Source organism: Bombina bombina, chromosome 8, assembly GCF_027579735.1.
Source record: "Bombina bombina isolate aBomBom1 chromosome 8, aBomBom1.pri, whole genome shotgun sequence".
NCBI classification, from domain to species: domain Eukaryota; kingdom Metazoa; phylum Chordata; class Amphibia; order Anura; family Bombinatoridae; genus Bombina; species Bombina bombina.
This window is the reverse complement of record NC_069506.1, coordinates 171,698,066-171,725,502: the sequence shown is the minus strand read 5'-3', so window position 1 is coordinate 171,725,502 and position 27,437 is coordinate 171,698,066. Positions and strand designations below refer to the sequence as shown.

The 27,437-nt window shown below is 39.4% G+C and overlaps 1 protein-coding gene across 1 annotated transcript in view; it reads right to left on the bottom strand.

Annotated features, from left to right (window-relative positions):
• Positions 1–27,437, bottom strand: part of PTPRH (protein tyrosine phosphatase receptor type H) — a 317,187-nt gene that overhangs the window by 100,351 nt on the left and 189,399 nt on the right. The window contains exons 6-7 of the mRNA XM_053690705.1: positions 22,611–22,880; positions 1,205–1,474 (exon numbers count right to left, since the gene is read on the bottom strand). Coding sequence (XP_053546680.1) covers positions 1,205–1,474; positions 22,611–22,880 — 540 coding nt within the window. The remainder of the gene's footprint in view (positions 1–1,204; positions 1,475–22,610; positions 22,881–27,437) is intronic.

Below are 27,437 nucleotides of genomic sequence, written 5' to 3'. Positions count from 1 at the left end.
AAGAAGGGCACAGGGAGGAAGGAAAGAAGGGCACAAGGAGGAAGGAAAGAAGGGCACAGGGAGGAAGGAAAGAAGGGCACAAGGAGGAAGGAACGAAGGGCACAGGGAGGAAGGAAAGAAGGGCACAGGGAGGAAGGAAATAAGGGCACAGGGAGGAAGGAAAGAAGGGCACAAGGAGGAAGGAAAGAAGGGCACAGGGAGGAAGGAAAGAAGGACACACAGAGGAAAGAAAGAAGGGCACAGGGAGGAAGGAAAGAAGGACACACAGAGGAAAGAAAGAAGGGCACAGGGAGGAAGGAAAGAAGGGCACAGGGAGGAAGGAAAGAAGGGCACAGGGAGGAAGTAAAGAAGGACACACAGAGGAAAGAAAGAAGGGCAAAGGGAGGAAGGAAAGAAGGGCACAAGGAGGAAGTAAAGAAGGGCACAGGGAGGAAGGAAAGAAGGGCACAAGGAGGAAGGAAAGGAGGGCACAGGGAGGAAGGAAAGAAGGGCACAGGGAGGAAGGAAAGAAGGACACAGGGAGGAAGGAAAGAAGGGCACAGGGAGGAAAGAAGGGCACAGGGAGGAAGGAAAGAAGGGCACAGGGAGGAAAGAAGGACACAAGGAGGAAGGAAAGAAGGGCACAGGGAGGAAGGAAATAAGGACACAAGGAGGAAGGAAAGAAGGACACAGGGAGGAAAGAAGGACACAAGGAGGAAGGAAAGAAGGACACAGGGAGGAAGGAAAGAAAGACAAAAGGAGGAAGGAAAGAAGGGCACAAGGAGGAAGGAAAGAAGGACACAGGAAGGATTAGGTAGGATAGTGGGTAACTGAATTTTGGTAGCCGTAAAGCCTTTATTGACCAAGGGGTATATTTTATTTATCATAGTGTGAGCGGACATGATACGATGTAGCGTATCATATCCGCTGCACATTGACATTGTGAACTGCTGGTGCAGATTTGCGGCCGCTAGCAGGGGGTGTCAATCAACCCGATCGTATTCGATCGGGTTGATTTCTCTCCGCGGCCTCAGAGCAGACGGACCAGTCATGGAGCAGCGGTCTTTAAACCGCTGCTTCATAACTGCTGTTTCCGGCGAGCCTGAAGGGGCTTACATACGGAGCTTGATAAATCGGCCCCCAAGAATGGGAAGTACAGAGATATGAAAATTGTAAAAAAAAAGTTTGTTTGCACACCAAGGTAAATCTATATAGATAAACCTACCTGTTGTTGCAGGGATGGGACCAAAAGCCACGCTCGTCACATTATCAGAAGTGACAGTATAAATGTTGAATGTGTAGTTTACACCAGGCAATAGTGATGTAATCTGTGTTTTGTTGTCCTTTGTAGAATTCTCCCAGGAAGAGCTGCCATTATTCACAGCTATTTTATAGACATAGGTTGCTGTATTTATGTCATTGGGAATCTTCCATGATAAAGAGATGGTGGTTGTCGTTCTTGCAGTTACAGTCACATTGCTTACAGTAGAGGGCTCTTAAAATATAAAAAATAAAAATTATCACTTTTTTTAGTAACAAATACTGAAGGGCATTGGATATGGAACTAAAAGATATTCTGTTCTGCATATGACAGAGCAGCAATTAACTATATTAAAAATGTGTTTTGCATTAAAGTTGTAAAGTAACAACTGTGTAAATGTATACAATTAGAAAATGATGTTTGTGCGCAGCTTATACTGCCATATTAATGCTCACTGAATGATAACGATAGCTCACACAGCTCTAGTGCAACCTCCCACAAGTCTGGCACAAGAAAGACATAGATTTAGTTTCCCTAAGAGTAATGGGGGCATCCAGACAAGGACCCCTGAGAACAGAGGCGTAGCTAGAAACAACAGGGCCCGGGTGCAAGAATTCAAGAAAGACTCCCGAACCCCACAATTTTTTTTTTAATTTGCATAATAACTAACAAATGCACAACAACAACACAATGCAATAGTAATGAGCCTAAACTCCTACTGAGTAATAGCTTTATTTCTGACAAGTTTTAAAGTTATGTCTATTTCAACTCCCCTTCTATCATGTGACAGCCATCAGCCAATCACAAAAGTGGGCATATACGTATATGATGTCAGTTATTACACATGCTCAGTTAAAGCTAGTGACATAAAAAGTGTACATATAACGAGACTGTGAAAATTTTGTTAATGGATGTAAATTGTAAAGTTGCCTACAATTGCATGTGACTGTCCCTTTTAATGTCCCCAAGTCAATAAATTATTTTGTTATTGAGAGTGACAAGCAGTTTAGAAATGGACTGATTAATCATTTTAAAATATTATATTAGCCTAAAGCCTTTTATCTGCTGAACTAGGGAAGCAGTGGTCTTATAAATAAATACAAGTCTGTGACTGTGTGACAAGCAGTTTTATTTATTCTATGGGACATATTTATTAAGCTCTGTATGGATGATTGACACCCCCTGCTAGCGGCCGATTGGTCGCAAATCTGCAGGGGGCGGCATTGCACCAGCAGTTCACAAGAACTGCTGGTGCAATGATAAATGCCGACAGCATTTATCGATGTGCGGCGGACATGATATGCTACTTCGTATCACGTCCCTATGCTTATTAAAAATCAATAGCAATATACAACATGTTCATTTCCTTTGAAAATGTTTAGACTTGGCCAATATCTTAATTCTATCGCAAGATAACATAAATGTCTTGCAAATACTATGGGCGCGATCCGATATAGATCGTAGTTTGGGGCGCAAGCGAGGGAACCCCCGCCGCCCGTAGTTTCAGCTCGCAACTCGAGCTATCCCATATACGGCGCCGTCAGATGCTAAAGTGCCGTAAGTCGGATAAACCAGCGATGTCCAGAAACTGCCGGCGCCTACAAAACCTGACTAAAGTATTAAATCTCCCGTAATGTATTAACCCCTAAACCGCCGCTCCCAGACCCCGCCGCACCTAATACAGTTATTAACCCCTAAACCGCTGCTCCCGGACCCCGCCGCCACCTACATTAACTACCCCCTAATGTGAGCCCCTTACACCGCCGCCACCTACATTACCTACCCCCTAATGTGAGCCCCTTACACCGCAGCCACCTACATTACCTACCCCCTTATGTGAGCCCCTTACACCGCCGCCACCTACATTACCTACCCCCTAATGTGAGCAACTAACCCGCCGCCAGCTATATTAAAATTATTAACCCCTAATCTAATCCCCCTACCCCGCCGCCAGCTATATTAAAATTATTAACCCCTAATCTAATCCCCCTACCACGCCGCCAGCTATATTAAAATTATTAACCCCCTAATTTAAGCCCCCTACCCCGCCGCCAGCTATATTAAATAAATTAACCCCTAATCTAATCCCCCTATACCGCCGCCACCTATATTAAATTAATTAACTCCTAAAATACTAAACTATCCCTACCACTAAACCTAAGTCTAACCCTACAAATAGCCCTGAAAAGGGCTTTTTGCGTGGCATTACTGCAAAGTAAACAGCTCTATTGCCAGCCCTTAAAAGGGCTTTTTGCGGGGCTTTGCCCCAAAGTAATCAGCTCTTTTACCAGCCCTTAAAAGGGCTTTTGGTGGGGCATTGTCACAAAGTAATCAGCTCTTTTGCCTATAATCTAAATCCCCCTATACCGCCGCCACCTATAATAAATGTATTACCCCCTAATCTAATCCCCTTACACCGCCGCCATCTATATTAAATAGATTAACCCCTAATCTGACCCCCCTACACCGCCGCCACCTATATTAACTATATTAACCCTAATTATATTAGGGTTAATATAGTTAATATAGTTATTATATTATATATATATATTAAGTATAATAACCCTATCTAACTCTAACACCCCTAACTAAATTCTTATTAAAATAAATCTAATTAATATTAATATAATTAATTAAAATATTCCTATTTAAATCTAAATACTTACCTATAAAATAAACCCTAAGATAGCTACAATGTAATTAATAATTACATTGTAGCTATTTTAGGGTTTATATTTATTTTACAGGTAACTTGTTATTTATTTTAACTAGGTACAATAGCTATTAAATAGTTAATAACTATTTAATAGCTACCTTGTTAAAATAATTACCAATTTACCTGTAAAATAAATCCTAACCTAAGTTACAAATACACCTACAGTATCAATAAATTAAATAAACTACAAATATCTAAACTAAAATACAATTAAATACACTAAACTAAATTACAAAAAAAACAAACACTAAATTACAAAAAATAAAAAAGATTAGAAGAATTTTAAGCTAATTACACCTATTCTAAGCCCCCTAATAAAATAACAAAGCCCCCAAAAATGAAAAAATTTCCCTACCCTAAACTAAATTACAAAAGTTAACAGCTCTATTACCAGCCCTTAAAAGGGCTTTTTGCGGGGCATGCCCCAAAGTATTCAGCTCTTTTGCCTGTAAAAAAAACTACAATACCACCCCCAACATTACAACCCACCACCCACATACCCCTACTCTAACCCAAACCCCCCTTAAATAAACCTAACACTAAGCCCCAGAAGATCTCCCTACCTTGAGTCGTCTTCACCCAGCCGGGCCGAATTCTTCATCCAATCCGGGCGATGTCTTCATCCAAGCGGCAAAGAAGAAGTCTTCCATCGGGCGATGCCTTCATCCAAGCGGCAAAGAAGAAGTCTTCCATCCGGCGATGTCTTCATCCAAGCGGCAAAGAAGAGGTCCTCCATCGAGGCGAAGTTTTCCTCCAAGCGGCATCTTCAATCTTCTTTCTTCGGACCTCCGACACGGAACATCCAGCTGGCCCGACGACTGAAAGACGATTGAAGTTTCCTTTAAATGACGTCATCCAAGATGGCGTCCCTCGAATTCCGATTGGCTGATAGGATTCTATCAGCCAATCGGAATTAAGGTAAGAAAATCTGATTGGCTGATTCAATCAGCCAATCAGATTAAAGTTCAATCCGATTGGCTGATCCAATCAGCCAATCAGATTGAGCTTGCATTCTATTGGCTGTTCCGATCAGCCAAGACTTCATTCGTCTTTCAGTCGTCGGGCCAGCTGGATGTTCTGCGTCGGAGGTCCGAAGAAAGAAGATTGAAGATGACGCTTGGAGGAAAACTTTGCCCCGATGGAGGACCTCTTCTTTGCCGCTTGGATGAAGACATCGCCGGATGAAAGACTTCTTCTTTGCCGCTTGGATGAAGACATCGCCGGATGGAAGACTTCTTCTTTGCCGCTTGGATGAAGACTTCGCCCTGAATGGATGAAGAGTCCGGCCCGGCTGGGTGGAGACGACTCAAGGTAGGGAGATCTTCTGGGCCTTAGTGTTAGGTTTATTTAAGGGGGGTTTGGGTTAGAGTAGGGGTATGTGGGTGGTGGGTTGTAATGTTGGGGGGTGGTATTGTGTGTTTTTTTTACAGGCAAAAGAGCTGAATACTTTGGGGCATGCCCTGCAAAAAGCCCTTTTAAGGGCTGTTAATAGAGCTGTTAACTTTTGTAATTTAGTTTAGGGAAGGGAAATTTTTTTATTTTCGGGGGCTTTGTTATTTTATTAGGGGGCTTAGAAGAGGTGTAATTAGCTTAAAATTCTTCTAATCTTTTTTATTTTTTGTAATTTAGTTTAGTGTATTTAATTGTATTTTAGTTTAGATATTTGTAGTTTATTTAATTTATTGATAGTGTAGGTGTATTTGTAACTTAGGTTAGGTTTTATTTTACAGGTAAATTGGTAATTATTTTAACAAGGTAGCTATTAAATAGTTGTTAACTATTTAATAGCTATTGTACCTAGTTAAAATAAATACCAAGTTATCTGTAAAATAAATATAAACCCTAAAATAGCTACAATGTAATTATTAATTACATTGTAGCTATCTTAGGGTTTATTTTATAGGTATTTAGATTTAAATAGGAATATTTTAATTAATAATATTAATATTAATTAGATTTATTTTAATAAGAATTTAGTTAGGGGTGTTAGAGTTAGATAGGGTTATTATACTTAATATATATATATATAATATAATAACTATATTAACTATATTAACCCTAATATAATTAGGGTTAATATAGCTAATATATATAATATAATAACTATATTAACTATATTAACCCTAATATAATTAGGGTTAATATAGTTAATAAAGGTGGCGGCGGTGTAGGGGGATTAGATTAGGGGGTAATATAGTTAATATAGGTGGCGGCAGTGTAGGGGGATTAGATTAGGGGGTAATACATTTATTATAGGTGGCGGCGGTATAGGGGGATTTAGATTATAGGCAAAAGAGCTGATTACTTTGTGACAATGCCCCGCCAAAAGCCCTTTTAAGGGCTGGTAAAAGAGCTGATTACTTTGGGGCAAAGCCCCGCAAAAAGCCCTTTTAAGGGCTGGCAATAGAGCTGTTTACTTTGGGGTAATGCCACGAAAAAAGCCCTTTTCAGGGCTATTTGTAGGGTTAGACTTAGGTTTAGTGGTAGGGATAGTTTAGTATTTTAGGGGTTAATTAATTTAATATAGGTGGTGGCGGTATAGGGGGGATTAGATTAGGGGTTAATTAATTTAATATAGCTGGCGGCGGTGTAGGGGGATTAAATTAAGGGTTAATTAATTTAATATAGCTGGCGGCGGTGTAGGGGGATTAAATTAGGGGTTAATTTAATATAGCTGGCGGCGGTGTAGGGGGATTAAATTAGGGGTTAATTAATTTAATATAGGTGGCGGCAGTATAGGGGCAATAGATTAGGGGTTAATAATTTTAATATAGCTGGCGGCGGTGTAAGGGGCTCACATTAGGGGGTAGTTAATGTAGGTGGCGGCGGTGTAAGGGGCTCACATTAGGGGGTAGTTAATGTAGGTGGCGACGGTGTAAGGGGCTCACATTAGGGGGTAGGTAATGTAGATGGCGGCGGTGTAAGGGGCTCACATTAGGGGGTAGGTAATGTAGATGGCGACGGTGTAGGGGCTCACATTAGGGGGTTATACATTTAATGTAGGTGGTGGCGGGGTCCGGGAGCGGCGGTTTAGGGGTTAAATACTTTATTAGGGATTGCGGCGGGGGATCACGGTTGACAGGTAGATAGACATTGCGCATGCGTTAGGTGTTAGGTTTTATTTAGCAGTTCGCGGTTGACAGGTAGATAGACATTGCGCATGCGTTAGGTTTTATTTTGCAGGTAGTTTAGGGAGTTACGGGGCTCCAATAGACAGCGTAAGGCTTACTACGCTTGCAATTTGTGGCGAGGTGAAAATGGAGTAGGATTTCTCCATTTTCGCCAAGTAAGTCCTTACGCTGTATATTGGATACCAAACTGCGCTGGTTTGGTATACCTGTCTATGGGCCAAAAAACTACGGCCGAAGGCAGAAATATACGAGCGTAACTTCTAGGTTACGCTGTATATGTGATACCAAACCAGCGCAAAATTTGGCGTCGCCGGCTTTTGCGGGCAACGCTGCATATCGGATCGGGCCCTATGTGTTTAGTGTCCTTTTAACAGCAATTTTAATGTAAAAGAAAAAATCCTCTGGGAAATAAGTAACGTGTATTGATAGTATGGCAGCTGAAATACAGATGTAGCTCAACAGCAGTATTTACAGATTATGCCCAAAGGAGAAAGTGAAAGCCAGGGGTAACTGCAGCTGCTGAATTTTACACTAGTTACTTTTTCTGGCAAAACGGAATCACCTCTTGCAAACTTTAGCTGTGGCCGTTTGCTCTGATCTGTTCAACACAATGCTACTTGCAGCTAGGCAAATGATATTATATAGAAATGTAATGAGATACCATGACTTATTATATAAAATAGATTGTATGACTTAATATGACTTAATCATTAGGCTTCAACTTCAGATCAATGTTTATTGAAAGAATACTCAGGGAATTTCTTTTATTTTATTTGTAACAACATTCTAAAGGTTTACTGTACATGTATATTGTGATGTTACTCATGTTTTTGTAGATCCCTAAAAACCCACAACAGAAGCTCTAAATCTAACATGAATTATTGTAATACAATTAAATGCATCAGTGATGTAAGTAAAGTCATATGGGAATGTTTAATATATAATGAGCAATTAAAATCACTATCAGGAGAATGTAAATGATCTAAGACAAATCAATAAATATGATTTAAATTGTGTCCAAATAAATTTACACTATATACTTTAATAAGTTTATTTAGGACTGTGGTCATATAATGAAATCAAATTTAATAAGTATTTTTTTAGACTAAGATGAATTTGTGATAGTTTGTGCGTGTTCTAGAACATGTGCCAAATAACACAGTTGTAAAAGAGCGTCTGATTTAAAACTGTCAGGAGGAGTAGAGGTAGACAGCAGATGAAGGAGGGGGGCTGCGGTGCAAGAAAAAAAAAGAAAAAAAATTGTGCTGAAGCTGGGGCCCCCTGATGGGGGATCTCCCGAGGGCCTGGTTGCGACCTTGACTGCTGCATCACCGGTAGTTCCACCCCTGCCTGAGAATAGAGAGATATAGCTGCACTTCCTCTGATTAGGCTCATATAGTCTGAAACATATGTCTGGGGTTAGCTGTACAAATCCTTTGTTTACATGAGAATTGCCTGGTATTTTGGGCAGGACTGTCCTTTTGAATGCTATCAGATTAATGTACTGCAGGAAAGTTTTATTCTGTGAAAGGGACAGATCGTGCAAAAGAGGCTGCCCCCTGGGTGGGTACCATCCCAAAGGGCTGGTTATTAAGCACAGTCCGTCCCGAGTTGAGCACTTCCACATTTTAGTACCACCACAACTTTGATTAAAAAAGGAACAAATAAAATTAAATTAAAAAAAATAAGTATAAGGCCCCATAAAAAGTCCACTAAAAAGTAAATTTATGCTTACCTGATAAATTGATTTCTTCTATGTTAAGACAAGTCCACTGATTCATCCTTTACTTGTGGGATATTATCCTCCTGCTAAAAGGAAGTGGCAAAGAGCACCACAGCAGAGCTGTCTATATAGCTCCTCCCTTAGCTCCACCCCCCAGTCATTCGACCGAAGGTACAGGAAGAAAAAGGAGAAACTACAAGGTGCAGAGGTGGCTGAAGTTTATATCAAAAAAATATAATCTGTCTTAAAATGACAGGGCGGGCCATGAACTCGTCTTACCATAGAAGAAATCAATTTATCAGGTAAGCATAAATTTACTTTTCTTCTATAAATGTAAGACGAGTCCATAGATTCATCCTTTACTTGTGGGATACAATACCAAAGCTACAGGACACGGATGAACGGGAGGGACAAGACAGATGGTTAAACAGAAGGCACCACTGCTGGAAGAACTTTTCTCCCAAAAATAGCCTCCGAAGAAGCAAAGGTATCAAATTTGTAAAATTTGGAAAAGGTATGAAGCGAAGACCAAGTCGCAGCCTTACAAATCTGTTCAACAGAAACATCATTTTTAAAAGCCCATGTGGAAGCCACCGCTCTAGTAGAGTGAGCTGTAATTCTTTCAGGAGGCTGCTGTCCAGCAGTCTCGTATGCCAAACAGATGATGCTTTTCAGCCAAAAGGCAAGAGAGGTAGCCGTAGCTTTTTGACCTCTACGTCTTCCAGAATAGACAACAAAGAAGATGTTTGACGGAAATCTTTGGTCGCTTGCAAGTAAAACTTCAAAGCACGAACCACGTCCAAGTTGTGCAATAGACGCTCCTTCTTAGAGGAAGGACTAGGACACAGAGTAGGAACAACAATTTCCTTACTAATATTCTTATTAGTAACAACCTTAGGAAGGAATCCAGGTTTGGTACGCAAAACCACCTTATCAACATGGAAAATAAGATAAGGCGAGTCGCATTGCAATGCAGATAGTTCAGAAACTCTTCAAGCCGAAGAGATAGCAACTAAAAACAGAACTTTCCAAGATAGAAGCGTAATATCTATGGAATGCATAGGTTCAAACGGAACCCCTTGAAGAACTTTAAGAACTAAATTCAAACTCCATGGCGGAGCAACAGGTTTAAACACAGGCTTGATTCTAACTAAAGCCTGACAGAACAACTGAACGTCTGGAACATCTGCCAGACGTTTGTGCAGTAGAATTGATAAAACAGATATTTGTCCCTTTAAGGAACTAGCTGATAGCCCCTTCTCCAATCCTTCTTGGAGAAAGGACAAAATCCTAGGAATCCTGATCTTACTCCATGAGTAGCCTTTGGATTCGCACCAATAAAGATATTTACGCCATATCTTATGATAAATTTTCCTGGTGACAGGCTTTCGAGCCTGAATCAAGGTATCTATGACCGACTGCAAGAAACCCCGCTTGGAGAAGATCAAGCTTTCAATCTCCAAGCAGTCAGCCGCAGAGAAACTAGATTTGGATGCTGGAACAGACCTTGAATCAGAATGTCCACTCCTGTCTCAGTGGCAGAGTCCATGGTGGAAGACTAGGTCTGCATACCAAGTCCTGCGTAGCGTCGCAGGTGCTATCAAAATCACAGAAGCTCTCTCCTGTTTAATTCTGGCAATCAAACGAGGGAGGAGAGGAAATGGTGGAAACTATGACCCACACTGGCCAGTGGAAACACATTCCCTTGGACAGATGATCCTGTGACAACCACCAAAGAAGAGAGTCTCTGGTCTCTTGGTCCAGATTTATCTGAGGAGATAAATCTGCATAATCCCCATTCCACTGTTTGAGCATGCAAAGTTGCAGTGGTCTGAGATGCAAGCGAGCAAACGGAACTATGTCCATTGCCGCTACCATTAAGCCGATTATCTCCATACACTGAGCCACAGACAACCGAGGAATGGAATGAAGAGCTCGGCAGATGGATAAAAATTTTGATTTCCTGACCTCCATCAGAAAAATTTTCATGTCCACCGAATCTATCAGAGTTCCCAGGAATGGAACTCTTGTGAGAGGGATAAGTGAACTCTTTTTTATGTTCACCTTCCGCCCGTGAGATCTTAAAAAAGCCAACATGATGTCCGTGTGAGACTTGGCTAGTTGGAAAGTCGACGCCTGGATTAAGATATCGTCCAGATAAGGCGCCACAGCTATGCCCCGCGACCTTAGAACCGCCAGAAGGGACCCTAGCACCTTTGTGAAAATTCTGGGAGCCGTGGCCAACCCGAAGGGAAGAGCCACAAACTGGTAATGCTTGTCCAGAAAGGCAAACCTGAGGAACTGGTGATGATCTTTGTGGATAGGAATGTGTAGATATGCATCCTTTAAGTCCACGGTGGTCATATATTGACCCTCTTGGATCATTGGCAAAATAGTCCGAATGGTCTCCATCTTGAAGGATGGGACTCTGAGGAATTTGTTTAGGATCTTGAGATCCAAAATTGGTCTGAAGGTTCCCTCTTTTTTGGGAACCACAAACAGATTGGAGTAGAACCATTGGCCCTGTTCTGTTTTCGGAACTGGGCAGATCACTCCCATGGTATATAGGTCTTCTACACAGCGTAAGAATGCCTCTCTTTTTGTCTGGTTTACAGACAATTGAGAAAGATGGAATCTCCCCCTTGGGGGAGAATCTTTGAAATCTAGAAGATACCCCTGGGTTACGATTTCTAAAGCCCAGGAGTCCTGAACGTCTCTTGCCCAAGCCTGAGTGAAGAGAGAAAGTCTGCCCCCTACTAGATCCGGTCCCGGATCGGGGGCTACCCCTTCATGCTGTCTTGGTGGCAGCAGCGGGCTTCTTGGCCTGTTTACCCTTGTTCCAAGTCTGGTTAGGTCTCCAGACTGACTTGGATTGAGCAAAATTCCCCTCTTGCTTTGCGGCATGGGAAGAGGTAGAGGGACCACCTTTGAAGTTTCAAAAGGAACGAAAACTATTTTGTTTGGTCCTCATCTTATTCGTCTTATCCTGAGGAAGGGCATGGCCTTTCCCTCCAGTAATGTCTGAAATGATTTCTTTCAGTTCAGGCCCGAATAGGGTCTTACCTTTGAAAGGGATGGCTAAAAGCTTAGCCTTTGATGACACATCAGCAGACCAGGACTTAAGCCATAACGCTCTATGCGCTAAAATGGCAAAACCTGAATTCTTCGCCGCTAATTTAGCCAGTTGAAAAGCGGCGTCTGTAATGAAAGAATTAGCTAGCTTGAGAGCCCTAATTCTATCCAGAATATCATCTAATGGGGTCTCAACCCGAAGAGCCTCTTCCAGAGCCTCGAACCAAAAGGACGCTGCAGTAGTTACAGGAACAATGCATGCTATAGGTTGGAGAAGAAAACCTTGATGAACAAATATTTTCTTCAGGAGACCCTCTAATTTTTTATCCATAGGATCTTTGAAAGCACAACTGTCCTCAATAGGTATAGTTGTACGCTTAGCCAGGGTAGAAATAGCTCCCTCCACCTTAGGGACCATCTGCCATGAGTCCCGCATGGCGTCTGATATGGGAAACATTTTCTTAAAAGTAGGAGGGGGAGCGAACGGAATACCTGGTCTATCCCACTCCTTAGTAACAATTTCCGAAATCCTCTTAGGGACCGGAAAAACATCAGTGTAGGCAGGAACCTCTAGGAATCTGTCCATTTTACACAATTTCTCTTGAACTACAATAGGGTCACAATCATCCAGAGTCGCTAAAACCTCCCTGAGCAATAAGCGGAGGTGTTCTAGTTTAAATTTAAAAGCCGTCATATCTGAGTCTGTCTGAGGGAACATATTTCCTGAATCAGAAATCTCTCACTCAGCCAGCAAATCCCTCACTTCAGAACATTGTGAGGGTACATCGGATATGGCTAATAAAGCGTCAGAGGGCTCAGCGTTTGTTCTCACACCAGACCTATTGCGCTTCCCCTGCAACCCAGGCAACTTAGATAAAACCTCTGTGAGGGTAGTATTCATAACTGCGGCCATATCTTGCAGGGTGAAAGAATTAGATGCACTAGAAGTACTTGGCGTTGCTTGTGCGGGCGTTAACGGTTGTGACACTTGGGGAGAATTAGATGGCATAACCTGATTCCCTTCTGACTGAGAATCATCCTGCAACATACTTTTAGTAGCTAAAATATGTTCTTTACAGTTTATTGACCTTTCAGTGCATGAGGGACACATTCTAAGTGGAGGTTCCACAATGGCTTCTAAACATATTGAACATTGACTTTCCTCAATGTCAGACATGTTGAACAGGCTAGTAATGAATACAGACAAGCATGAAAACACTTTATTTAGTAAAAAAAATAACAATCTTAAAAAACGGTACTGCGCCTTTAAGAGAAAAAAAGCATACACGTTCTGCAAAACAGCCTAAACATGCACCAAATTTTTCAAAATTTTGTATGCAGACACAATATATGTAGTTAAGATTGCCCCACAAGGTATTTTAACATTTAACCCTTTCATGTGCAAACCGGATTAAAAATAGGCCCAGATCCGGAAAAACACCCTCAGCACCTTGCCACAGCCCTGCTGTGGCCCTACCTGCCCTCAGGGATAGTAAATGTGGGGTTAAAGCTTCGATTTGGCCCAAAACATCCACCAGGGCCCTCAGGAGTTAGAGCTTGCTGCTTGCTGAGAGAAACTAACTGCGCATATGAGGCGCGAAAATAGGCCCCGCCCATCTCACTCGATGTCTCTACAGCCTCAAAGAACCGCACCAGAGCGGTTATAACTAGCCATGTGGGTTCTGAGACCCAGAAATTAAGCCATGTGTGCCCTCAATAAAGTTGCACAAAACGTTATTGCCCACAAAACGTTAAAGCACTCCCAGATCATAAAAAAGTTTGCCCACAAACATTTACAACTCAGTGTCAACCATATTTGTAATTGGCCCCTTATGCAAGCTTAGTAATGCCCTTATTATTAGCTCTAGGATTACTGCTTACCCTTACCCTCCTGGGTATAATGTCAGCCTTTCTGAAATACACAGTCCCTCCAGAAAACTATGACTGAACATACCTCACTGCTGCATAGCATGAAAACGTTCCTCACACTGAAGTTTCCTGTACTCCTCAGCCTCTGTGGGAACAGCAATGGATCTTAGTTACAAATGCTAAGATCATCATCCTCCAGGCAGCAGTCTTCATCCATCTGCTGCCTGAGAGTAAATAGTATACACCGGTACCATTTAAAATAACAAACTCTTGCTTGAAGAAATTAAAAACTAATATTTTATCACCTCTTTCACTTTACCCTTCCTAGTACTTAGAGTAGGCAAAGAGAATGACTGGGGGTGGAGCTAAGGGAGGAGCTATATAGACAGCTCTGCTGTGGTGCTCTTTGCCACTTCCTGTTAGCAGGAGGATAATATCCCACAAGTAAAGGATGAATCCGTGGACTCGTCTTACCTTTATAGAAGAAGGTGAGTTTATAGAAATTTGTTTTCTTTCTAAGAAGTTTAACTGTACAGTATATGAATAATTTTACATGCTCATAATTTTTTTTGTATTACTTTATTCTGTTTACACTAACCTAAACACTATGGGGCCTATTTAACAAAGGTCTGTCGGACCTGATCCGACAGTGCGGATCAGGTCCGACAGACCTCGCTGAATGCGGAGAGCAATACGCTCTGCATACTCAGCATTGCACCTGCAGCTCTTGTGAGCTGCTGGTGCAACGCCGCCCCCTGCAGATTCGCAGCCAATATGCCGCCAGCAGGGGTACAGGTTATGGAGCAGCAGTCTTTAATCTATGGGCTAGATTACATAGCTAACAATAAAATAGATACTTTATTCTTTTTTAAAAACGCACATTTTCTCAGAGGTAATTCTACCCTTATTTTCATTTAACTTTCGACAGCTTGATAGTTTCTCTAAGAAAATGATCATATCAGATTACGTTGTTCAGCAACTCTAACATGGTGATATAGGGGCCGATTTATCATGCCATCAACCAGCCCCAATGCATCTAATTCCGCACGATCCTGGGCCTTACACCCAGACTGGTCTGGGGTTAACTGCCTAGGACTCTGGGGATAGCACATTGAGCACCCAGGGTGGAGCATGTTGCAGGGTCATTGGATGTGTACCCAGTTCAGTCTGAAAATGCAGTCCCCTTTTGTGTTTTGTATATGCCTAGGGTGATTACATAAGGATGTGAACCCTTGACTTGTTCACCAGATTGTTTGATTGAGAGCTTGCATTTGTATAGCTTTATTAGCAACCCAGATTTTGGAAGAGACCTTGACGTGGTATTTGGGCTTGTCCCATTTTGCCAGCTGCGGCAACTAACTCTTCCAGTTTTGAGTGCTGGACTTTCTCTGTGCGTTGTGTATATATATATATATATATATATATATATATATATATTTATTTATTTAAAAAACAAAAGATATATGTAGAAATAATATATATATATATATAAAAATATATACTTTCATGCAGCCGCAATATTCTAAGTTCCACTTCTTGCGAATGTTGGGTTAACACTCGAGCGCAAACTTTATACTTTCATAATACAAGCGCAACCCAACGGGTGCAAAAAGCCTTGGTGCAGAGAAGTTAATGCACGAGCGGGCGCGCTAATGTGCACTCCAGTCGTAAGCTAGCCCCTAGTAAGTAGTCCAAAACACGAACATCCAAATACATTATTGGAAGAAACAGATGAAGAATGAATGATTGCTTGACCAAATTGATGCATTAATTTATTTTTGCCGGTCGGCAACCATAAAGGTACAGGAATGGGGGGTAGCTATATTGCTTGACTATTCAACTCCTTTGTGTAATGATGTAAAGAACTCTGGCCATTCATGTGTCCATTGTCCCCTGTCCAATTCTGCCACAGAATTACTAATGATTGATGTAAGGGACAGTCAGTCGGGCTTCTGTGCCTGTGTGATCTAGTTATTGACTCAAATCCTTTCAGTGAGTTTTTGTTCTGTTAGCGTTAAATGGTCATTTTAACTGCTCAAATTCTTTCATGTAATATTTTTGTTAAAATTAGATGTAAATATTTTCAGTTGCCATTGGAAATAATGGTAACAAATGTGAATCCAATATTCGGCTGAAACATATGCCCATGTAAAAAGAAATTTGGCCAAACCAAATGTTGAGAAAGCTAATCTTTGAAAGAAACAAATTTTTGCGCCCATGCACATCTCTAGCAATTTCTACACTAATAACCCTGGAACTCTGATTAAAAGGATATGAAACCCAATTTTTTTCTTTCATGATTCAGATAGAGCATGCAATTTTAACCCCTTAACAACTGCAATGTACCCTGTACACCGCCAGTCGTTAAGGGATTGTGTGGCTATAATAGCAAGGCTGGAAGCTAGCTGGTGATTGGTAGCTGTACATATGTCTCTTGCAGAGCCGAACTTGCCTACTGGGAGACCGGGAGATTTCCCAGTGGACCACAGCAACTGGGTCCGTGAGCCACAAGTTAAGAGGGAGGTGGCATTGGTGGAGCAGGTCCAGGCAGAGACAACGTGCCTGCACCTGATTTTTTTGTGACTCTAACTTGCATAAGACAGAAAGAGAAAGGGAAAAAGAGCACATACAGATAGTTTTTGGAGCAAAGGGAGATCTTTTATTAGTTACTCTGACTGTAATCTGTATATATTTTTGTACTGTGTATATAAAGTGATGTATCATCTGCAGATAACTAAAATCATGACTTCCTATAAAGTGTGCAAAAATATAAAGATTACAGTCAGAGTAAATAACAGTAATTATATCATGTCTGTGGCACCCAGTGGTGTATGTGCATAAATCACACAGTGTGCCAGGGACCAGCTGTTACTTGGCTCTTTTAGCTTGCCATGTCTCTCCTCCTCTCTACTATAACCTCTACCATTCCCAGAAGTTAGTTCTTCCTTTCCCAATCTGCACTAGTATAAGTTATGGGGAAGTGATAATTTATAAGACATATTTAGGCGCTAGACAATTAAAAATAATGGAATATGAGATGTTTAAAGTTTGACATTTTTTATTTAATTGATTGCAACACTGCAAGCATTGTAATAATACAAGAATGCTTATTTGGTTTATGGGCTCTAGTAGGAATCTTAATGATTTTCAGTGGTCAAATTTGCACATTTATTTATTATTTTTATAATTAAGCACTTTAATACATTTGACTAGTGATCTTTTCTGGGGGGTTTCTGTTCACATAAATAAAATTAAATCTATAATATACTTTGGGCTAGTGCTGGCTTAGGTTATGTATACAGAGAGCTTAAAGGCACATGAAACCTCAATATTTTTTTTTACATGATTCAGATTTTAAAGAACTTTCTAATTTACCTCTATTATCACATTTTCTTTGTTATCTTGGTATCTTTTGCTGAAAAGCTTGGATGTATGCTTAGGACCCAGGACATTTCTGGAGCACTATATGTCAGCAGATTTGCAAGAAAGTTATCCATTTGCAAGAGCACTATATGGCAGCACTATTTACTGCAACAAAGTGCTCCAGACACCTACCTAGGTATCTCTTCAACACAGAATATCATATGAACTAAGTAAATTGGAAACTTTTTTTAAAATTGTATGTTCTGTGTGAATCACAGAAGAACATTTTTGGGTTCCATATCCCTTCAAAGTTCACACTTGTCCACTCTCCAGGGTGTTGCATAGTAAGCCTTTGCCTCCTTTTTCCGCTTAGCCTGCCTTCCAGGTTGCAACTTCTGACTAATAAGACTGCATAATGAGATATTAACACATTTAAGAGGGTTATCTTGTGCAAGGCAGGAATATATCATCACCAGCATGGATAATAAAAACATTTTAATCTTGGTTGATTGTAGATAGGAATGAACAGTAACATTGTTCTCCTGTAGTTATACTAGTCTGGGTTAATTTAAATGTGTCCTTCAGTCAGCAGACAGCATAACAAGGCCAAATTGTGCCAAGGGCAGCATACTTTGGATGGGGGGGGGGGGGTTTCAACACATTTTAATGGGTAGTTCTATTGCATTATGCTTTAAATAAGACACATAGCTTGATTACGAGTTTTGAGCGCTATAGGGATTTTAACGACCGCAACTACAACCCCCTATAGCGATGCCATTACAAGTTTGGAAAAAGCAGGCTTGTGCGGGCGATATGGATGCGTTGAGCTCCATACCGCAACGAAAACAAGCGCCTGGATGAAAACTTCTTGCCGGCTGGATGAGGACTTTGTCGGCTGGATGAAGATCCTTCAAGCGGGACTTCAACAACTGTAAGTAGATCGTCGGGGGGTAGTGTTAGATTTTTTTAAGGTTTTTTTGGGTGGGTTTTTATTTTAGCTTAGGGTTTGGGCTATTAATTAAAGAGCTGAATGCCCTTTTAAGGGCAAGGCAAAAGAGCAAAATGCCCTTTTAAGGGCAATGCCCATACAAATGCCCCTTTCAGGGCAATGGTTAGCTTAGGGGGTTGGTTTGGGGGGGTTGGTTGGGTGGTGGATTTTACTGTTGGGGGGGGTTGTATTTTTTAAGAGGTAAAAGAGCTGATATCTTTGGGACAATGCCCCACAAAAGGCCCTTTTAAGGTCTATTGGTAGTTTATTGTAGGCTAGGTTTGGCTTAATAGGGTGGCCAGGGATAATGAATGTTTACACAGGTGTAGTCTAACCCTGCAACCCTTTAACTTCACAATACGATACCGGCTGAGAGAGACAATGCCAATGCTGACGGGCTATCCTGGCAATCCAAAGTTTGACAGATAGAAAGAGGCCAGCGGACAAGTGCGAACTATAGAGTTTCAACCTCAGTCCATTAAACAAAGGGGGGGCACTGTGAAAGAACTATAGCCATCCAAAGGGACAATGTGTCAATGTGTGGCACAGCACCCTATATTGGTTGAAAGTTCCTTGACATTCTATAACACAGCACCATCTATTGATTTCAGGTTCATCAACAACATTTGTACAGGATAAAAAGGGTGACAATGCAAATGGATGGCTATTACTTTTATTGTTTATAACCTCATGAACACCCCTTCCTTTTGTCAAAGTTCTATTTTATTATTATTATGTGTATATTATTTATTATCTGTATATTTATGCTTTATGTGGAGTGTGTCACCATAAGTTAAATGGTGTATTGTAAGAGGCATATTAGCATATTAAGTAGTTCCTTTTTTGAACAGTTGGTATTGCCTGATTCTTTCAGGGATTCCAGTAGCAGAGGTTTAGGCCCTGATTTTTGGCTACACATATACACATACTGTATATGTGCATATATATTTTTGTTGCTGGGAACAAATTGGATGAAGCCTGAATTTTTTTTTTACCCACATGCTGCAAGTGGTATTCTGATAACAATGTAATAAACTAGGAATTGAATGGGGAGGTAAAATAGAAGAGACATGGCAGCCAAACAGAAATGACAAGCAGCTGTGCTAGTGCATGTCAACAAAGGTTAAATAACATTTTACTGGGCATCAGGGTTTTATTGTGTGTATATATATATATATATATATATATATATATACACAGTGGGCTGTAAAAACATTGCTACACTTTAACCATCACAGAAAAAATACTATGGGGCCGATTTATCATGGCCCGTATCGGCCCCAATGCAGTTGTTTCCGCACGAGCCTTCAGGCTCACTGGAAACAAGTTAAGAAGCAGCGGTCTTAAGACCGCTGCTCCTTAACTCATACTCCTCCTCTGAGGCTGCGGTCTGCAATCCGCCTGATAGTGCACGATTGGGTGGATTGACACCCCCTGCTAGCGACCGAATCTCAAGGGGGCAGCATTGCAAAAGCAGTTCACCAGAACTGCTTGTGCACTGTTAAGTGCCGGCAGCGTATGCTATCGGCATTCAGCGATGTCTGGCGGACATGATCTGCTACAGCGGATCATGTCCGCCAGACATTGATAAATCGGCCCCTATGTCACACACTGCCTCACCTCAAAAAACTAATTCTGCTTCCTTATGCACGCTCTGATCCAGGCTGTAGCTGCCTCCATCCGCCACCCCTTTAGTTGTGCATGCACTTATATTACACCGCCGCGTCCCCCGCTGTGGGTAGGATGTCAGTCTCAAAAGTACTTGCAAGAGATTTGCAGACCTTCACTTTCAACATCCCTCTGGTGTTGCGTTTGTGCTGTCTGCGCTACACCGAGAGGAAATGTGCGCAGCTGTGCTACTGCGCACCTTACAGGGAACATTGCTGTCCAGTAAAAATTTTATAAAAATACTGGTCCATTTTTTTTAAGATAAAATCATTCATTTTAGTGTTACTGAAAGCAAAGGGGATAAAATCACTGCTTAGTTGTGTAAAATTTGTATGGCTGGGTGTAGGGTGCCGCCTAAGGTAGAGATTTGTGGAGGGGCCATTTTGGGACCCCACCTATCATTAGTCCCAGTCACCTACCAAGTGTGCAGTATATATTTGGTGGACAGCTGGCAACCCTAGTTAGACAACCATCTAAAATACTATCTCTTGTACATAGATTGTGTATTATTTAAATATAGTTAACTTCTAGTGGAATATAAACCAAGTCTATGCATATTTTGTATATGTGTATAATCTTTCTGTCGTTCTCTCGCACTCTTATTTTTATCTGATAGTTGAGGGAATACAGCCCTCCAGCAGGGTAGTATTTGGAAACATAATTTAATTGGAAGCTCAAATCTGTAGTTGAAGCAGGATGGCATGCAGTGTTACAATTGGGTCTAAGTGCCATTCTAATCCCCATTTGTATTTTTTTTTTTATGAACTTGGCAGTTTTAACATAATGCACTTAATGATTCTGAAAGCAATGATTAAGTTATTGTCATATTCTAGTACACAAATCTTCTCACTGTCTGGGTTGGAATGTAATGATCCTTCTGAAGAATGACTGTGTCTTGATGTGAACATGTTTGTTGGCCTGCTGTTGTGCCAATGTGATTGCCTGTAATCTTTCTATGCATTCCAGTGAGACGATAGTTGCTTATTTTATTTTCGTACATTGTTTACTGATGAGGGTACGGCAGTGACTGTAGCCAAACTCATGCTTCTGATTAGCATATCATTAATATTTCTGGGTTTTTTTTCAGACTCTGGACTAGATTACAAGCAGAGAGCTAATGTTAACGCAAGCACGATATTAAAATATTGCACCTGTGCTAATTTGCGCTCCTATTACAAGTTGAAAGTAAATGCGACCACACAAGCACAAATTAAATTTGCACTCATCAGGTTATCGCGGCTAAAGTCCTAAAGTGACACCAAAGACAACATAAACACATTTAAATAAAGTGTTATACTCATATATACACAAGCTAACAAAAATGATCCATACAAATAGTAAAAAGAAATATATGGGTAAAAAGGTATATGGTAAATAACAAGGTATTTGAACAGAGAGGGTAATATTGTATATATATATATATATATATACATTTACATGTCTATTTATGTATACACTCAAATACCACAAAACAAGAAAAATCATTTTTAATATTTTTTAATATTTATAATGTGTTTTACTGTTTATGTACTGTAAATATATTATATTTCAGTATTCTTCACATAGGGGAACACGTTCTATGTATTTTTAAATATATATTCTTATATATTCCTATACCTATATAAATTCATATATATATATACTGTATAGATACATAGATATTTTACAAAAAATACATACTATATACATAGAAATATTTTTAAAAATAAATAGAACATTTTTTTCTATGTGAATAACATTGAAATGTAAAATATTCATAACTGCCTATGGGTACAGTTGGTCTAATACGTGTCGGGTTAGCATGCAAGTGATAAGTATTAGCATGCATTAGTTTTCGCACGCACGCAAATAACTTATTTTCAACTTGTAATATGTGCGCTAACCCGCTCGCATTAAAAATTTACTTCTGTCAGTGTTTGCATGTAAGCGAAAGCACTAAAGGGACATGAAACCCACATTTTTTCTTTCATGATTTAGAAAGAGAATACATTTTTAAACATCTTTCTAATTTACTTCTATTATCTAATTTGTTTTATTATCTTGATATTCTTTGCTGAAAAGCATATCTAGATATGCTCAGTAGCTGCTGATTGGTTGCTGCACATAGAAGCCTCATGTGATTGGCTCACCCATGTGCATTGCTTTTTCTTCAAATAAGGATATCTAAAAAATGAAGCAAAATAAATAATAGAAGTAAATTGTAATGTTGTTTACATTTTTTATGTTCTATCTAAATCATGAAAGAAAGATTTTGGGTTTAGTGGCACTTAAATAACATGCCACTTTTAATCTGGCCCTGGTAATCTCCTTGTTGCTCCCAACCCAGTATTTGAGATATCATGATTTGTGTTTCCAATCTATCCATAAAGTTGATCACCATATTCCTCAAAACATTTGCATACATTCTGAAAAAATAAATATTAAGAGAAAGTCTATCCCACTAATTTTGTGAGCATTCTATGAACTTAACAAAATATAGGGCTGGTTTTCAATTTTTCCAGGGTTGCTCTTTGTGTCCTCTTTCTGGCCTCTTTTTATTGGCTCAACATATACTGTATGTTCTGCAAGCTCCCAGTAGTGCATTGCTGCTTTTGAGCTTACTCTTCAACAAAGTCAATTTGATAATAGAAAAAGTTGTTTAAAATTGCATGTTATTTGTGAATTGTAAAAGGAAGGACAAATGAAGAACGGATGGAAGTAAAATGGGTGGAATGTAGATAGGTAATTTCATTTTGATAGTTGTAAAGCATTTATTGGCTATGAATGGGAAGTACGGAGATATAAAAATTGTAAAAACGTTTGTTTGCATACAAAAAAAAAATCAATAACTTTAAACCTACCTGTTGTTGCAGGGATGGGACCAAAAGCCACGCTCGTCACATTATTAGAAGTGACAGTATAAATGTTGAATGTGTAGTTTACACCAGGCAATAGTGATGTAATCTGTGTTTTGTTGTCCTTTGTAGAATTCTCCCAGGAAGAGCTGCCATTATTCACAATTATTTTATAGACATAGGTTGCTGTATTTATGTCATTGGGAATCTTCCATGATAAAGAGATGGTGGTTGTCGTTTTTGCAGTTACAGTCACATTGGTTACAGCAGAGGGCTCTTAAAATACAAAAAATTCAAATTGTCATATCTGATTTTCGTATTCTGAAAGGCATTGGATATTGAACTTAAAGGGATTGTAAACTTTAACAAATTAAAGGCCAGTAATTAAATAATACTCTTAAAAACAGGGGCACTTTAATTCATTATAGTTTACAATGATCCTCCACCCGCATCTTATGCTTTCTTTAGCAGATCGATGTGGAATCCGGCTTCCTCTAATCATTGTGTGCTCCCTTAGGTTTTTCAGCTTGTGGGGCAACGCAACGACTGGAGGAAGCCGGTTTCGTCATCGATATGCTAATGAAGCAGCAGATCGGGGCGGAGGATCAGGGTTATGTTTACCATAAATCAAAGGTAAGTATTTTAAAAAATAAGCATCATTGTAAACTTTAATGAATTTAAGTGCCCCTGTTTTTAAGAGTATTATTTAATACTGGCCTTTAATTCGTTAAAGTTTACAATCACTTTAACAATATTCTGTTGTGCATATGCTAGAGGAGAATTAAAATATATTAAAAATATATTTGGCATGGAAGATGTAAAGTAACAACAGTGTAAATTTAAAAAACTTTACGTCCCTTTAAATGGACATTGTTGAGTATCTAATTAATAAGAGCATGTAATTTCTAGAGATGTGCATTCAGCTTTAAACATATTCAAATTTGTCCATATTTATGCATATTCGACGAGTCGTCCGATACACAAACAGACGAATACATTATTGCATGAAATAGGTGAAGTATTAATAATTATTGATGTTAGTTATGGGCTACATGTTGGATTTTAGTCATACAGGCTTGCCCAATCAAGCTTTAACCTAGCATAGGGAGGTGGAAGACTAGGGGAGGCTCAGGCGTTTTTTAATCACTTTGACTAGAGCTATTCTAAGTTGAAAAAATGACGTTAAAAAGATTTTTCAAAAATGATAGAGCATTGGCACATGATAGGAGTCACACACTTACAAATTCTGAGCCTTTTGAGAATGGTCAAACAGAAATGTTCGATCACAACTTTGACTTTAGGGACCTAGTCAGTTTAAAACAACTAAGAGATCTTGAAAGTACTAGTGTGGGACCTAGTGATCAGGATATCACAATGCCTTCAAAAAAATCTTCAGATTTTTACCCAGAACATTTCAGGGGTAGAGCATTAAATAATTTTCAGAAACAAGTTGAGAAAGAGATACTAGAATTAGAAGAAAAACTCAAATCTACACACACAAAACAAAATTTAACAAAAAATGAGAAAGAGGCACTAAGATCTTTAAAACAGAAGAATGATATCACAATCAGGTCTAGTGACAAAGGAGGGAATGTTGTTATTTTAAATAAATGTGATTACATGTCAGAGGCAAGAAGGCAACTTGATGATACTAAGACGTATAGAAGGCTTTCAAAAAATCCTACAAGTGAATTTAAAACAAAATTGTTAGGATTATTAGAACAAACTTTAGCGATAGGGTTACTTACAAAGAAAGAGATCAGCATTCTTGTCCCTAACCATCCATTGACACCAATCTTTCATCACTTGCCCAAAACACACAAGAATGTCACTTCCCCTCCAGGCCGGCCAATCATCTCGGGCATAGGCTCTTTGTTTGAGCCTCTGTCCAATTGGATTGATTCCATTTTACAACCTTTGGTAATCAGGTTATACAGTTATTTGAGGGATTCCACAGATTTGATTTTACAGTAAATAACATGGAAGAAAGGGTATTACTGGATTGTAGCAGATGTAACATCTCTGTATTCATGTATACCCCACATAAAGGGCATTAGAGCTATTAGGTATTTTTTGGATATAAACACCAATTTCACAGAAGAAACAAAATTACTACTATGTGAGATAATAGAATTTCTGCTACAACATAACTTTTGCCCCCTCATTCGCCAATTTATATGTTGGTTGTTGGGAGAATCATGTCATCTATAGCAGTGAGAACCCGTTTGTGGAGTCCATCATCACATATATGAGATATATTGACGATCTGATCTTTATAGTAGATGAATCAGTGAACTTTGATGGTTTCATGGAATATTTGAATGACAATGATTTAAATTTGAAGTTTGTTGGAGAATGCCAGTCCAACGAGATTAACTTTCTAGATCTCACACTAAGAGATGTCGATTCAGTGAACATTATAACTGATACCTTTCATAAGCCAACTGCTGGCAATACCATTTTACATGCTAGGTCTTGTCATCCTCCACATTTAAAAAGGTCCATCCCAAGGGGACAATTTTTACGCCTCAGGAGAAACACAAACTCACAAGATAATTTTTACAAACAAGCCTCAGCGCTTAAAGAGAGATTAGTAGAAAGAGGTTATGGAGAAAAACTTACATCTTAAGGGATGATGAAATACTCTGTGAAATAGCTGAGAAGTGTAAATTTGTTCCCAGAAAAGCACCCACATTATTGTCAAATAAACTTTCACCTAGTATGGTTCGTACCAACAAACATGAGGGAGGAAACTGGTTACAGAGAAAGGGCACATTTAGATGTGGAACTGGTCCTTGTCTCACCTGTGATACAATTAGTATAGGGAATACATTCAATAGCTCGCTTACCCATGAGCAGTTTGAGATCAAATTTTATTCTAATTGCAGAAGTGAGTTTGTTGTATATCTCCTAGAGTGTAATTTGTGTCACATGCAGTATACAGGTCAAACATCGAGACAGCTCAGATCTCGAATAAGAGAACATATTTATGATACAAAAAATTTCAACAAAGATTCAGCTATCGCCAGACATCATTTTTCTGTACATATGACTAATAAGTTTAATATGGGGGTAAAAGTTATTGACATAGTGAGAAGACCAATCAGAGGAGGGGACAGAAATAAGTTATTATTAAAACAAGAGATGTTCTGGATTTATAAATTAAGAACTATTGCCCCTAGTGGTATTAATAAAGAATGGGATATGAGTCTATTTGTAGAATAGGATTTTCGTTTACTAGTGTGAACAATACTCATAACGTTCATATCTACTTTTTGTATAGATCTTCATTTTAGATATAAACATATGTGCTCGTGTTAACTTTTATTCGAGCCCTTATCCTTTTCTGGTATCACTGTACATGTCTGTTAAACACCACAATATCCCCTTTTACTTATGTCATATGAAATAGGTCAATTCACATGTACTTTTCATAAGCATTTATTATTATTCTTAGGAACTATGTTTTGCACAATGTTACATTGATGAATGCCTTTATATATTTGGGGATGTCAATTATAAAGTTTGCTATCGAACTAGGTCCCTTATGGAGTTATAATAATACAATGTATATGATGCTTGGGATTTGACAGCTGGATTCTCTGTTTAGTGAGTGTTGCTGTCCCTGTCTCTTTAAATCTTTAATTTTTTTTAAATAAAGTGTCCCGGGACTTGGCAATTAATTCATGAATTTTGCTGTTTGCATGTAGTAATAATAATTTCTAAGTAAATGAAATGTTTTCACACAAATGTTATGTCGAAGAATAACATGCATATGCCCTTCTAGTTGCATATGTATATATGCCATACATTATATCAAATATAACTTTCCCTTTTTTTTAGTTTTAGTTTTTGATTCTGTTCAAGTTCAATAATATTTGCAAGTGCCGTATATATGTTTTGGCATAATTTGTTTGAATTGCAAAGTGTATGTTTTTTGGTTACACAGTATCAACTAAAACTGAATTTGTACATAGATCGATTACTTGTTATTTCAACCACTCCAATGTAACACAATATCATGTCCTATTTGGCATGTCTTATTATTGTATGATGTTTTAATTATTCCTCAGGTGTTTTGTTGGGTCACTCCTACCTTTAAGTAGGGGGTGTCTAAACGAACCACCCATTCCTATGATTAAGTGAAACGCGTAAGGAGCCTATTGTTCTGTGCCTGTTTTTAACATGTTCCAATAGATTTAGTTTTTTTACTCTCATAAGTGCCTCCCGAGTGCTGCCTTTAACTTTTTTTGGTGCACTTTGCGGTCTCTGCTTGGCCGCTTCCGGCTTGCACCTCTCGGGACTGTGTGTGGCTCCTCCCTCAGCTTGTGCGGCGTTCGGCTTTACAGCACTCACCTGTGGATCTGCAGCGGCCTGGTTCGTTTGTTTAGAGCTATTCTAATGTGAAGTTGTGTAACTGTGTGAGCTAGTCATTGACTTAGATTCAATCATCAAGTTGGAAATTCTGTTAGCATTGAACGATAGGTTCTTTTAATTGTTCAAATTCTATAATATAAGATTTTTGTTAAAATTAGTTGTATATATTTGCTGTTTCCATTGGAAATAATGGTAAGAAACGAATGCCCAGATGAGTGAAATTCGGCCACACTGAATGTTGGGAAAAATATCTTTTGGCTGAAATTTTTTGTGCCCATGCATATCTCTAGTAATTTCTGCACTACTGACCCAGGAACTCTGTGTTTAGCCTCCACAAAGGCGATGAACATATATTTAAAGCCCTGCAATGGAGCTACAGATAATAGTTTATCCCAGCAGGCAAGGCCTGGGAAATAATTAGCAGCAGCAGTTGCAGGACCCCAGCAATCACCAGCT